Raw genomic sequence first — 14,039 nt, 5'->3', positions numbered from 1 at the left:
CCAAGCTAGGCTTGGCCGACCACCTTAAGGTGGGTAAGAAGTTGAGTTTAGGTGGGTATAAGACTTTATAAATAAGAGGCTACGACAGGGACCGAGAGGAGGAATTGGTTTTGGTCTCCCGATGAACTTGAGCTTCCCATGTTCGCCCCGAACACCCAAATCGAGTTCATCAATAATAACTCAATCCACTAAAGAGTTATTATTGAACTACTACACTAATCCCATATTATTATATGGGCTCCTTCTTATCATGAGTGTGTTAGTCTCCCTGTATTTAAGATATAGAATGCCCACTAATTAAATGAGTTACTGACAACTCACTTAATTAATATCTAGCTCCAAGAGTAGTACCACTCAACTTCATTGTCATGCCAGACTAAGCCCACCTGTAGGGTTTACATGACAATCCTTATGAGCTCCTCAAGGGGACATCATCAACCTAGATTACTAGGACACAATTTCATTCTATAATCAACAACACACTATATAAATAATATCATTTCCCAACTTATCAGACCTATTGATTTAACGAACTAAATCACACCCTTTGATAAATTAAATAAATAAATATGAAGTATATGTGCTTGTTATTATATCATGATTAAGAGTACTCACTTCCATAATAACATAGGTATTACTCTTTTATATAGTCAGTATAAAAAGAGACTATCTCAAATGATCCTGCTCAATACACTCAGAGTGTACTAGTGTAATTTTATAGTCAAGATAAACTAATACCAAATTGCACTACGACTTATTCCAATGGTTTGTTCCTATCCATCTTAGTTATGAGCTACTATTTATAATTTATAAGGAACTGATAACATGATCTTTTGTGTGTGACACCACACACCATGTTATCTACAATATAATTTAATTGAACAACTACACTTAGCATATAAATATAGACATTTAACCAATGTGATTCTTTATTTCAAAATAAATGTTTACAAAAAACTAGACTTTTAGTATACACTCTAACAGGATCAACCATTAGTCAATTTGACCATACCTTATTATATTGTTAAACATCAAAATCCTAAAGGTTAATTGCTATTATATGGTAATCCCTGCACTAATAGGCACCACATGGTGAAAGATGTAGAAGATGATCTTCGAGGAACAAAGCAACACTTGATGATGATTTTAAGATGCTCTGGAGCAACAGTACTTCTCTGCCTCTTTTTCTGTAGCTTGTCGTTAGAAGTTTTTGACCTTAAGTAGAGCAATGGCTGGATTTCAAGCAAATGGTTAGTCGACTCTCCTAACATTGCCTCCACTAAGTAGCTCAAGACTTAGACCATATGTTCATTCACCCAAGGCCTTGAAGTCTATATTCAGATCAGAGTGTTCAACCCTTTGTTGACACTTGTTAGAGAACATTTATGGGTAAGATTATGAGAGTTGTAGTGATACCCTCATAGTAGTTACTGACATCTAGTTGAGAAGTTAAGGGTTATCACTTGGACCTTGGTTGTCATTCCCCCACTATAGTATACAAGTACTTGAAATAATAGAATTTGACATCCTTGTTGGCATGTACTGATTGGTCATTTATTCTCAAACTATAACCCCTGGGCCAACCATCTTTGAAATTCATCGAGACTAACGATGAAGGAATATTTGGTTTTGGCACTATAAACCAAGCAATTGTATGTCAGAAGTATCTACTATTGTTGATAAGATTTAATGAGGATAGTACATCACTTTACTCAGATATTTGTATAGTTTGAGAAACCTAGATATGTTTCTAGATACTCCTTAGCTTGCTACCTACAAGGCAAGTGGAGTTCATGATTGAGATACTTCTGGTGGATGACTCTAATATCAACAACCTTGTATCACATGGTGTTGGAACCCCAAGGTTGTTTTGGTGTGATCAACAAGTTAAGTTAGGTCCTGTGTGTTTCTAACCTTGTGTCTAAGTGTGCAAGAGCTTAGGAGCACAGGTACTCGAGCGGAAGACGCAACTAGCGAGAAGGACGATACGCGGTGCGTCCGAGGGACGAGGTGTTGCGGAAGAGTACCCTGGTGGACGAGAAGGAAGCGTGCGGTGGTTCCGAGGGACGAAAGCCGGAGCGGAAGATTGCTCAAGGAGCATGAGACGCAGCTAGCGAGAAGGTCGGCACGGGGTGCAATTGAGGGACGAAGACTGCGGATGAGTACGCTGGTGAACGAGAAGGAAACACACAGCGATTCTAAGGGACGAGAAGCTGGAGTGGAAGGCTGCTCGAGAAGACCGGAAGTTGGGTTCGGGTAAGCCCTTTTCCGGATGACAGAGATCACCCAAGCGAGCAGATCCGGAGGAGAAGAACCAGACCAAGGCGGGACTAAACCAGAGAAGAGGTCTCGGATGAAAAAGTCAACATCTGTTGACTTTGGGCTCCGGGGCGCCCGGAGCAGCCCGGGGAAAAGGGAAGATAGGGAAAAAAGTAAGAACGAAAGAATCGGCGACAAACCAGTAGATACATAGGTAAAATATTAGGTATACGAAAATAGGTACACCTGTAATTGCAAGTGTGACATTCCCGAAGTACAAGTTCAAACTGAAAAAATTACGAGACCTCGAGGGAAGTTATGATTAATCTTTTAAAATCCCAGTAAGCTCAGATTCATAGGACGTAAGAAATAAAAATTAGATCGACTGAATAGGCTCATTTTGTCACCATAGGTCGATCAGAAAATACAGGCGTCTAACTCGTCCAACTAGGCAGTCCTAGTCAACAAGCTCGCCCTGTTGTTATATATCGGGCGAGAAATAACCAACCTAGGTAATTCCGCTCGGCTCTCATGTACAGAAAGGATAACTAGTGTCAAGGGGAACAACATAGGCAAGTGCACGAGGTTACTCGAGATTAAGCAAACATATAGTGAATATACCCTATTCCTCACAGGGTGACCAAAAAGAACAAAAACACACACACACACACACACACACACACACACACACACACATATATATAGACTAAGTTATATAGTCATACATGATAAGACTAAGTGATTAGGATCGGTCGACCGGGATATTAATTTACATATGCGTGAACACACAACCACTCCGTCAATCCCCATAGATGCATGCTTAAAGAAGATGAACAAACATTCAGAAAATATGATTAATTGAAGGAAAAAGTGGTGAGTTATACCAAGTTCAAGATAGAAGTCAGTGTGAATTCATCATAAAGAAAGAGTCTGCAGGGCATTAGGATTACAACATAACAACAATTATAGCTGATGTGGAAAAAAGCCGAGAGGACGATCCTTTAGTAATTTCCTCCGGTCAGGGAAGCCGAGGGGAGGGTTGGACACTAATACTTTTAATTCCTTTAACTCCCTCACCCCCAATCCAGTGCATAATTCACAGTCCGTATAAGAGAATTAGAAACGGGGACGAGGAAAGCAGGATACTTAAGATACTCCTTCTTCTTCTTCTCAAAGTGGGCATCCTCACTGCCAATTCTTCCTGGAAAGCCTTCAGAGCAGCCTCTTTAAGGTTCAAAGTAGATAATTGTTTTGTTAGTATGGTTGCATGAGTGTCCTTTAATGATTGTAGTTGGGAGGACAATTGAGCAATTTCGGAGGTGTATTTCTCCAGCTTGGAAGAAAGCTCATCACCACGGCCATTGGCTGATAGCAGCTGAGACTGAAGACTCTCCACATCAGCCTTGTACTAGTGGGATTGCTCAGTCTCAATCTTAAGTGACTAGCGGGTCTCTTCCAATTGGGTAGACAAACCCTTTAGTTTCTCGTCCACCTGGTTATGAGATAGCTCGGAGACCTGTTTCTTCAGCGTTGCATTTTCGGGGATTAAGGTATGTAGCAAATGAGTTATGCTTATGTTGTATATCCATCATTCTAGAACAAAGAGCATTAAGAGGATACGTAAGAAAATAGGACCGTAAAGGGAAATAAGGGTACCTTCGTCTCTTCAAGAGAGAATTTGTCATCCATTTCGGAGTAATCAATTCCTTCGATTAATCGGCGTACCTCCTCCTTAGCTATGGTGAAAGACCCTCCCAAGAGTATAGGTAGAGTAGCAGTAAGGGAAGAAGTGGAAGACAAAGAAGTCTGAATCGAAGGGGGACAGTATATAATGTATGGTGAGTTGGGGCGGGGATGGGGTAAGGTCATTTATTAAGGAAAATTCATAAAAAAAAAGGAGGTGAGGAACTACCACTGGGAATAGCTGGGGTGGCAGACGAAGAAGGAACAAGAGCAAGATAAAGGGCCGAGAGAGGGATATCAGGAGAAGAAGGAACAACATCTACAGGGGAAAGGTCCTCAGAATGTGAGATAGATTTTTGTTTTGGGGACGGAGCAAGGGTCAGTTTACATTTTTTCTTGGTGGGGGCTTCTGAAGGAGATTTCTCTGAAGCCGAAGGGGAAGCAAGCTCAACAATTGTGAAAAGTTCAGAAGGGTTCCCTTCTGGAACTGCAGCTTGAGAAGTAGAAACGTCCTCTGTGATAGCGGGGGCTTCTGACGAAGAGGGTTGACCCAATGCGGCAAGAAGTTCTAGCTCCTTAGCTTTAACTGCTTCTTTCGCCAAACACAACTGCCCATTAATTATAGCTTCGAATAGAGCATCCACTACACAAAGTAAAAAATACCTTAGTTAGTAAAAAAAGGATTGTAATAGACAAAGGGTGACTTACCAAGGGAGCCACGAAGCTCTATCTGAACGGAGCTCAATCCAAAAAGATAAAGAAGATCATCCCGGATCCATTTGTGAATGAATAAACGACAACCTAATAGCTTCTGTGAGTAAGTAGTGAAGGAAAGATGTCTATGCAATTCCTTCACGTCAGGAAGAGTAGGAAGAGAGGATTTCCAAGAAGCAGACCAAGGGATGGGTTCAAGGAATTTAACAAAGAAAAAGCGTGATTTCCATCTCTTGATGGAAGACGACATTTTTTCAAAAAAGTTCATTTTAGGCCTGGATTCAAACAAAAAGACGCCAGGCTCTGACTTCTTAGGATAGGAGAACATAAAGAAATTCTGAAGGGTTGGAGGGATATCAAAGAGGCGAAAGAGTATGAACAAACCACAAAGATAACGAAAGGCATTGGGGGCAAATTGTTACAAGGGGATATCGAAGAACTGACTTATTTACACCAGAAAAGGGGGAATGGGAAAACGCAGACTGGCTGCTATTTGATCTTTAAAGAAGGTGACATGATTCTCAGGGGGGAGATGAGGATGAGAATCAGTATCAGGAATAGCAATACGATAGACTTTGGGAATTCCATACAAGGAACGAAGAGCAGACTTATCATCTTTGTGAAAACTCGAAGAGGTTTGAGCATACCACGCAGAAAATGATTCTTCAGCCATATATGAATATAAGAGTAAGAACCGACTTACTGAAGCCTTAGGAAGAAAGACGATGAGGAGAGGTTGGAGGAGAAGGAAGGACGACAAAAGCTAAGTTATGGCAACAACAGAGAGCGTAAGGAAGAAGACAAATGAGTAAGAATATAAAGGGTTTAGGATTTTTCGAAAATATTGACTAACAAAAAACACCGTTGGATGTGAACAAACCTCACAATGGTAATCGTTGATTTATCAAAGAAAGAATATGATAAGACGTTGCCAAAAAGTGTCCGAGCAATTACGTCAAGAGGAAGAAAGTGGTAACACGTGTCGAAAATCCATAAACAGGCATTTATGATGGACATAACAGGGCAAATCATGCCTCGATTAGCGCCGCAGCATAGTACATCTTCGATACTCTCTTTCCGTTGAAGAACCAATTAACAAGGAGAAGATTTTGAAAAAGGTATTCGACTTCCTAGGTGTAATAAAGGAGGGAATGGAAAGAAAATATAAAATAACATTAGTAAATCATGACTTGTTAAAATTTAGAATATATCAACAGACTATGATGCCGACCTATCCTATTGGCAGGACGGAACTTAGAAATTTGACCAAATTCAAACTCGCCCGAACTCATACACAAAGTGTCTTATTTATTTATTTCTTATACAATCAACTACGTGCTTACACATGCTCCTACTCTCAAATAAACACATGAAACTCTGATATCACTACTAGTGACTTTGTAACCACATAAGGAAAGGGGAATATTTTGCCCGATATTGTTGTAGGTCAAAGAAAAAATCTGTCGTCCAACGGAATCTCATTTCTATTTATAGACGCCAGATTGTGCTTCCACACCTAAATGGGGGTAGGAAATAGAATGGCAGCTTGGGCAAAGAGGAGAAGTTTGCCCTGTCCTCTGGCATTTGTGGGGTTCCCCCTCACAGACAAGTGACTGAAAGGCCCTCTCCGACCTAATCTGAGCTAACTCGGCTTGCAGAAGATCCACCTTAGCATTCTGCCGATCTAGAGCTCGTTGCTATTGAGATATTACTAAACCATCCGCATAAGCTTTTCTGTTTAGATCGGCCACCTCTGAGGCATGCTGCATCCTTAGAGTATCCAGCTCCTGAGTCTTTTGCTTCAACTCTGAGTAAACTTTATTCCTCAAAGCCACTTCTGATTGAACCTGTGATTGAGCTGAGAGCAGACACACCTCTAGTTCCTGTTGAGGGGAACGATGTAAATCTAGGGCTTGCACGACCTTGTTTAAGAATTTCTCCTTCTCGCGTAGCAGTTGATCCCAAGGAGGGGGTTTTGAAGCCATGACTCTCGGTAAATCTTAAGAGGAAAGTAAGACTATAAGGAGCGAAGGTGAAGGGTGAAGGGAACAAGGGTACAACTCTATTTAACTTGCCAAAAGGGGTCACAAGATCACTATAGGAGAAGTCACGGGAGCACTATAAAAGGAGTCACGGGATCACTATAAAAATATCACAAGATCATTGTAAAAGTTATCACGGGGTTGCCACAGAAGGTATCAAGAGGTCAGAAATAGACTTAGGTTGAGTCAGCCGGCTATACCTCTTTCGACTAGACTTGAAGGAGAGGGTAGTAATATGGGTTACGATGAGAGAACCCTTTGCAGGAGAGAAAAAAGGGGTAATGAGGACAAGGAAGGCGGAAAAGAGCAAGATAAGGATGTAGCGGGTTGCCCGGAAAAGGGTTTGACTAGGTAAGAATGTTGTTACACGTTTGGCAGGCAAAGACTGGTCGAACGTAACAGACTGGATCGCATATGAGATCGGCAGGAAAAGGCCTACCGAACATAAATAGCCAACCGAGTATGAAAGTATTTAGTTTCATGCAAAATGAAGACATAGCACGTTCGGCAGACAAAGATCGATCGAACGTAATAGACCGGCCGAGCGTATGAGTTTGGCAGGCAAAGACTGGCCGAGTGTAAGAGACAGATTGAACATAGAAGCACTTAGTCTTAAGCTGTCCTGAATGCTTATATACGCCAAACTGGTTAATCTCGGTTGATAAGGTAGGATCGGTCATGCTGAATAGATCGGCCAAGCACAGGGGCATTTAGTCTCGCAGGATCCTTAGCATACGACCGACCGAGCGAAGGTCGACCGGGCAAGAATGCTTATATACGCCCGACTGGTTAATCTCGGTCGGTAAGGTATGACTGGCTAGGCTCAATAGACCGACTGAGCATGGAAAGTAGATCGAGCTCAAAGGTCTTCAACCTTGAACGGTTTCTGGCATATGTATAATAGAAGAGTCCTGGTCGAGTATAAATAACCGATCGAGTATAAAATACCGGTCGAGATTAGTACAACAGAAGATATTTCTCATATATACAGAAGGAGTTTATGTGACTAATCAAGTGTGTGTAATAGGTGAACCATAAGAATATGTGACCATATGACAACTTAATTAATCTGGCGGAAAATAGCTTCTAGAAGTCTCCGCAGGTATGCTAAACGACAAAGAAGGTACATCTGGGGTAAGAAAAAAATTTCTTAAACTATTATTGCAATTTTGGCTTACGTCATCTTCTAACAAACTTTAACAAACTGGGGTCCACCTCATGACTGTGGAGGTTAGATGAGGTGGAATAAAAAGAGGAATTCTCTCCACTGACCAGGTAGGCAAACATACGTATTGCATCAGAATCGAACCCTAATTCCATCTTTTTCGGTACTTCTCCTTCTTCTCCGAGAGACTGAATTGAGCGTCGGAGGGCCTAGCCAGCGATTCCCATCCCGGTCTTAGGTCGCTAACGCTTTGTTAGTTGGTCTCATAGTGCACAGGAGGTGGAGATCATCCATTGGACCGCCGAGCCTTCGCTGATCCACGGTGTTCCTCATCGGAGTTCGCTTTTCCACGGGGGTACCTCGCCGGAGTTCGTCTTTGCGAGGTATTGTTCACAGATCCGCTTTGGTTTTCTTAGATCTATTATTCTATATTTAACCTCTTGTGAGGTCCGCTGTGGGTTTCTAGGATCCTCCTCTGTTTGCTGGCATCAGAGTTATAGTTCATCATCGCCCCTCATCACCCAGCGCTTCATTCCGTAAGCTCTCAGACAGGATCAAGTATCAAAGCCGTATCGATGATGATAACTAGATCCTCTACATGTTTTGTAAGGTTTTAATAGATATAATGCGGTTCAAATATATCATTATGGATGAAAAGAAATTTTTAGCATTTATATTCTTCCACAAATAAAGCGAAATATTTTGAGGTCTTTGTATTCCAAGTCTTGATTACAATTTTTCAAAACCTCTTAAAAATTAATAAGATCCTAACTAAAAGATCAATCATGCAGTGTGGAATGAATTTGAGTGTCGTTCAGAATTATATTTGAACAGAGTGTGATCCAGAACACACTATCAAGTGTGATAAACCATGAACTCTAGAGAGATCCATGCAAAACCTAAAATGTTTGTCCAAATAAGAGCTGCAAAAAAAAAAAAAAAGTAAATAAATAAAGACACCGCTCGATTACTATTCTATTGGAGTTCGAGGTCAAAGAGTGCTCCCATGTGTTCTGGACGATCGATGAGTTGTGGATTCACACGAGAAGCGATTTGGTAGAACACCTGCCATGTTAATAAGCTATCGGAGCCGGACTGATGTCGAGATCCCACTGCTCGCTCAACTTGGACGGTAGAGGCCACCCGCTCCAATCCTCCGTAAAGCCCACGACAATGCTTGCTAAGGTGCTTCACATCGAACACCCTTTTGCCGAAAAAGAAGTGAACAAGGTGCAAGAACTCACGAACGGTCTTTGGTAATTCATAGTCGCATGTCAGCATCTTCACTAGGAACGCGAAGTCATAGGCGCCTTGGAAGGTAACCCAGGAGACGGGAGAAAAGTGGCCAAAGGAAAGCAAGCCGGAGGTGGCCAAGTGCTGGGCGAATCTGCAAGAGTCGATGCCCCATATTTGATTCTTTTGGAAGTCGATGCCATTAGCCTTGAGCAGCTCGACGGAGGAAGGGGCGTAACGGTCGCGGCTGATGTCGAAGTCGCGGAAATTAAATTCCCACACGTAACGCACATAAGTGCCGTCACTGTAAAGGTCACATGGGAGGTTGCCGGCAGCGTCGGAGAGAGTGAGACCAACCTGGACGATGCGGAGGGCCTCGACGTTGGCCCGGATCAAGTCGTAGCGCTGGGGGAGGGTGAGGGTGCAGTAGGGACCTTTGGAAGTGACGACGACGCCAGGATACTCGGTGTCCAATGCTACGAAGGGGTGGAACGGGAGGGCGGAACGGATGAGGGAAAACTCCTCGTCGAGGTTATGAGCCCACACGGAGCGAACCTCGACTCTGCTGGTGCTGGCGGCGGAAGAGGAAATTAGCATATCGTTGTTGACAACTGCGACAGCCATGATGAGGAGTTTGATGATATTAGAAATACGAAAGTGGAAGCTGAAGAGGAGTTTGATGATATTAGAAATACGAAAGTGGAAGCTGGAGATCGAGGAGATGTTAGATTTCGAGTTGGAGTGGAAACTGAAGGGAAGGAGGAGTTTAAGTAGAGCAGGAAATGAGAGAAAATCGCCAGATAATAAACAGATTAAACAAAATTAGTTGCTGCGAAGCGAATTATTAGGAGATATATACATAAATAATATATATATATATATATATATATATATATATATATATTATTATTATTATTTATGTATGGAATTAATGATGCTAAACGAGCCTAATCAGGACTTTAAGTTAAGGATAAATCTGGTGCCAAATCCAGCTGCAATTAAGAGCAAAATTAGGGGTTTAGTAGTAATTAATTAATTAATTAAGTAAAGTTGTTGCCATCGAATCATTTTTTTTTCTTTAATTAAATTTCACGTGGAATTCGTCATTAATTTTCCTTTTTTCAAATTTTGACTCATTTGTTTTGGTTTGAATTTTTTTTAAAAAAAATAATGTTTGCCAACACCACTTTATTTAACTACGTGTGACTTGATTATATTTTTATTGTTATCATTTACTTCAGTTTGTTTTTATTCAAGATTATTTGCATTTTTAATATTATCACTCAACATTTGAAAGTTATTTTTAAAAGTATCATTTTTCAAAAAGTTTTTTTAACATACAAGAAATTTGAGATACAACCACACACCTGTTGTTTTTTTTCCATTTAACAACAATTTTATTGAAAACCGTTGCATGTTGGATATTTTTATTTTATAAAAGATACCAGTTTTTAATAAGCTGGTGTTTTATGAAGGTCAAAAATAATAATTTTTTAAAATTATTATGTTTTAGATTATTTTTTTTGATACAACCGTGGTTGATAACTAACTATTAATGTTGTTTGTACAGTAATAGATAACAATTTTATTAAATTGTTGTGTATGAATGTGTTTTGGTGTCTAAGACAACGGAAATTATTTTACAACCCTATCTCTTTTTCCCCACCTCCTCTCTCAGTCGCGTGGGACTATATTCACCGACGCCTATCGAAGCCACAACTACCTTTGTCGACCTCTTCTCCTCCGTCTCCTATGCTACTCACTTTGCAACCGCACGGGGTTCTTCCCTTCCACTGCTCTTCCTTCTCCCTTCACCTTCCCAACCATCTCACATGGGCACACTGCTGCTAGATCCCCATCATCCGACGGAGCACGACGCCTTCCTTGTTGCCGCCGCTCCTTCCCAAAGCTCTCAGGTGGGTGAGGGTAAGGCATTATCTTCTCAATCCTCCTTGCTTTTCTTCGTCCCCTTTCGTATTTCTTCACGTTGTCTGTTGTTGGTTTTCCTACTTCCAGTTGTTGGTATTCTAGGTGATTCGAACTGTGTGCCTTGATGTGAATGATTTTTTTGCTCAATGATTTTATTTTTCCGATCCTCCTTGGTCCATTATTTTGTAAGGTTGAAGGCCTCAATTTTTTTTGTTCTCTTAAACAACCCCAGTTTTTTGATAAATGTTTAGATAGCGTAACTTTCATTGTCCTGCTCAATCTCTTCATCTCTTATATGTAGTGTTATTCATAGTTACCCTTTTCATTTTTCATGATTTTCAGCTGTTCATTAGCTTTTCCTTTTTTAAGATCTCACAGTTTTATGCATTCTAGTAATAACATTTTATTTCAATTGTATGTAGATCTCTCTATGGTTGGTTTTGTTGTGGATGCCAGTCCCAGTCATGGTCATTGTTGCCAAGATATTCTTTGCAGGTTTGCTTGATACTGTATTTTTAACTCCCCATTTTACGAGTGTTAATGTATTATAGAAACATTTTCCACTTTCACAGTTGTGAACAGATGTGTACCAGAGATATTCAATTTTTTTTCATCATTATTTTCCTATAACATGTTTTGGAGATTAAGTCTCATCAACACGCTTTGTCTTACGTGAACTAGAGATATTAAAAAATATATATCATTATTTTTTCAGTAACGTGTTTTGGGGATTTTAATTAGTGTCATAGATGCACTATTTGTTTTCTGGCCTCTAGTTATTTAGTTTGCATGTGTTACTCCTATATCCAGTTTAGTTAAGGCAAGGCTTGGGTCTTAGCTTTTCGAGTCTTTTGTGTTTACATGTTTGTTGGTTTTGACCCACATCCAATTCCTAGTTTATGGGCAACCTAAAATTAGTATCCAAACATGCAAAGTGTCAAAATGTTTCTAGCCATCTCAAGGGGGAAAAACCTTTGTATGATGCTACAGTACTTTCTTTTATATGAATGCACAATGATTCATTATTATAGCTCCTTCTGATTTGGTCAAATTTATGGTGACTTTTAACTATAAGAATGCCTTTTCTGATTGTCATGATTTGTAAATGCTATAGAGACTTAGCATGGAATCCTAATTATTGATTTTGTAGATGTTCATCAATGCTTTTGATAAAACTGTCGACTTGGATGTTCTAAACCACCCAATTCCAAACTTCATCTACTACATGGTATTATATTGTCTTGTATTGATAAACTGTTTTGTCTCATTTTTTTGACTTTGAACTATGTCATCAGAGATTTTTTTTCTCTCAGTTTACTGAGCTTCTATGTTAGTTGCTAACTCTTGCTTGATTGCAAGTATTCATGTTCCTTGAGTAACTCTAAGTATTGACCTTCATATTTATTCTTTTACAATTTTTAGTTGTTTTGTTTTTGCATACATGTTACTACCAATTATGTAAATCAAACTTCTCATTCATAATGAATCTCAGCAAGCTTTTGTTGCTGAGGAAATGATGCAGTGTTCATAATAGTTCATTATGTCTATGAAACATGTATACTTTGAATAATTTAACTCTTTTACATATTGTTCATAATAGTTCTAAATAGTTTGGTTGTATTCATTATTAATTGTGTAAAAAGTTCAGATTCCTTATAGATAAATGTTTAATACTGTGTGATCAATCACTTCTTAATGCAAATTGTGTCCCTCTTTTTCAATTTTTTCTTGCAAATTTTTTAATTTCGATGTTTTATTCCCGTCACAACTACATATGCTCATGATTCACATGATTCTTTCTTAAAGGTTGAATCTTGATGTGAAATCTATCTCTTATTATCACTTATGCCCTTCAAATTTGCTGAGAGTTGCAAGAGGTCTATTTTTTTCATACAATTATTTTTCTATTGAGGTCTATTTTTTCTTAGAAGCTTATCTTGAGATGCATGAAATGTAATACTATTACATTTCAATTGTTTTATGGTTATGTGACATTTGGGCCGTGCAATTTGAATCTGGTGTACAATTTTGATTTTTAATTTGTAATATATATCTTATTCGAGCAGGTGTCCTCAAGAGTATTGGGAAGAATGTCGAAAAGTCGAAAAAGTAAAAAGACTTTAGCTGGTTAAGGAACACTGGGAGCTATAGTGCCACCTCTTCACTAGCATCTAAGCAGAAAAATCTCATGTTATAAATATTATTTTTGAATGTTTATTTTTAAATTTAGTATTTTGAATGATTTATAATACTAGAATTATTTTTTTATTTTTATCTAAAAAAGACAACGGTTTTTCACCATTGTCATATGCAGTATAAAACTATTGTTAAAAGCGCACACTCAAAGAAAAGACAACGGTTTTTCACTGTTGTCTTTGAGCGTGTGCTTTTAACAACGGGCCTTTAACAACAGTTTTAAATTGCCTACGACAACGGTAAAAAACTGTTGTCTTTAACTTTTTTTCTTGTAGTGGCAAAACATTTTAAAACTTAGTTTTTTTTTCAAATTGTTTGCAAAATATTTTTTGAAAAATTTAAACATTTGAAAAATATTTACAAAATTTTAAAACTCTTTTCAAATTTTTCCTGATAAACAATATTTTTACAAAGTCATTATATAAAATCATTTGAATACTATTGTATAAATTGTTTTACCAAATTATTTGAAAAGCCTTGCAAAACTTTCTTGAAAACATTTATTCCTCCCCAACATGACCCTATGTTTTTATCTTTGCAGCGTATTTTTATTTGAAAACTTCACTTGCAAAAGATAACATTGTTTATTTGAAGTAGTTGGTTTTCAAAACTTTATTTTCAAATTTCTTTGAAGTACTTGCCATAATTATTTGAAAACTTACTTAAATACTAAGTTTGCAAAGTCTTTTTTTCTAAACCTTTATTTAATTATGCTATGTGCATTATTTTTGATGTATATCAAAGGGGGAGGATAGTGGGTTAGGTTAGAAAAATCATTAAATCATGTTAACTCACCTTATTTAATTTCTAATGCTTGC

General features: G+C 38.8%; 1 protein-coding gene across 1 annotated transcript; it reads right to left on the bottom strand.

The window, feature by feature from the left end:
- Nucleotides 1–8,838: 8,838 nt before the first annotated feature.
- LOC122034007 (probable CCR4-associated factor 1 homolog 11) lies at nt 8,839–11,031 on the bottom strand. Its single transcript, XM_042593144.1, has 2 exons — nt 10,860–11,031; nt 8,839–9,707 (listed from the first exon to the last, which is right to left on the bottom strand). Exons 1-2 carry the CDS (start codon nt 11,029–11,031, stop codon nt 8,839–8,841), a joined length of 1,041 nt encoding a protein of 346 aa, XP_042449078.1.
- Between the last annotated feature and the right edge of the window lie 3,008 nt (nt 11,032–14,039).

Source organism: Zingiber officinale, chromosome 11B, assembly GCF_018446385.1.
Source record: "Zingiber officinale cultivar Zhangliang chromosome 11B, Zo_v1.1, whole genome shotgun sequence".
Classification (NCBI taxonomy): Eukaryota; Viridiplantae; Streptophyta; class Magnoliopsida; order Zingiberales; family Zingiberaceae; genus Zingiber; species Zingiber officinale.
Note: the sequence above shows the minus strand (reverse complement) of the source record. Positions and strands in the feature narration are given on the sequence as shown.

Excerpts from the sequence above, each read along its gene's own strand:
- LOC122034007 (XM_042593144.1), bottom strand. The coding sequence starts at position 11,031 with ATGCCTTACCCTCACCCACCTGAGAGCTTTGGGAAGGAGCGGCGGCAA. Across the intron at positions 9,708-10,859 it reads GAACCCCGTGCGGTTGCAAA|TTGTCAACAACGATATGCTA; the intron begins GTGAGTAGCATA and ends TGGCTGTCGCAG.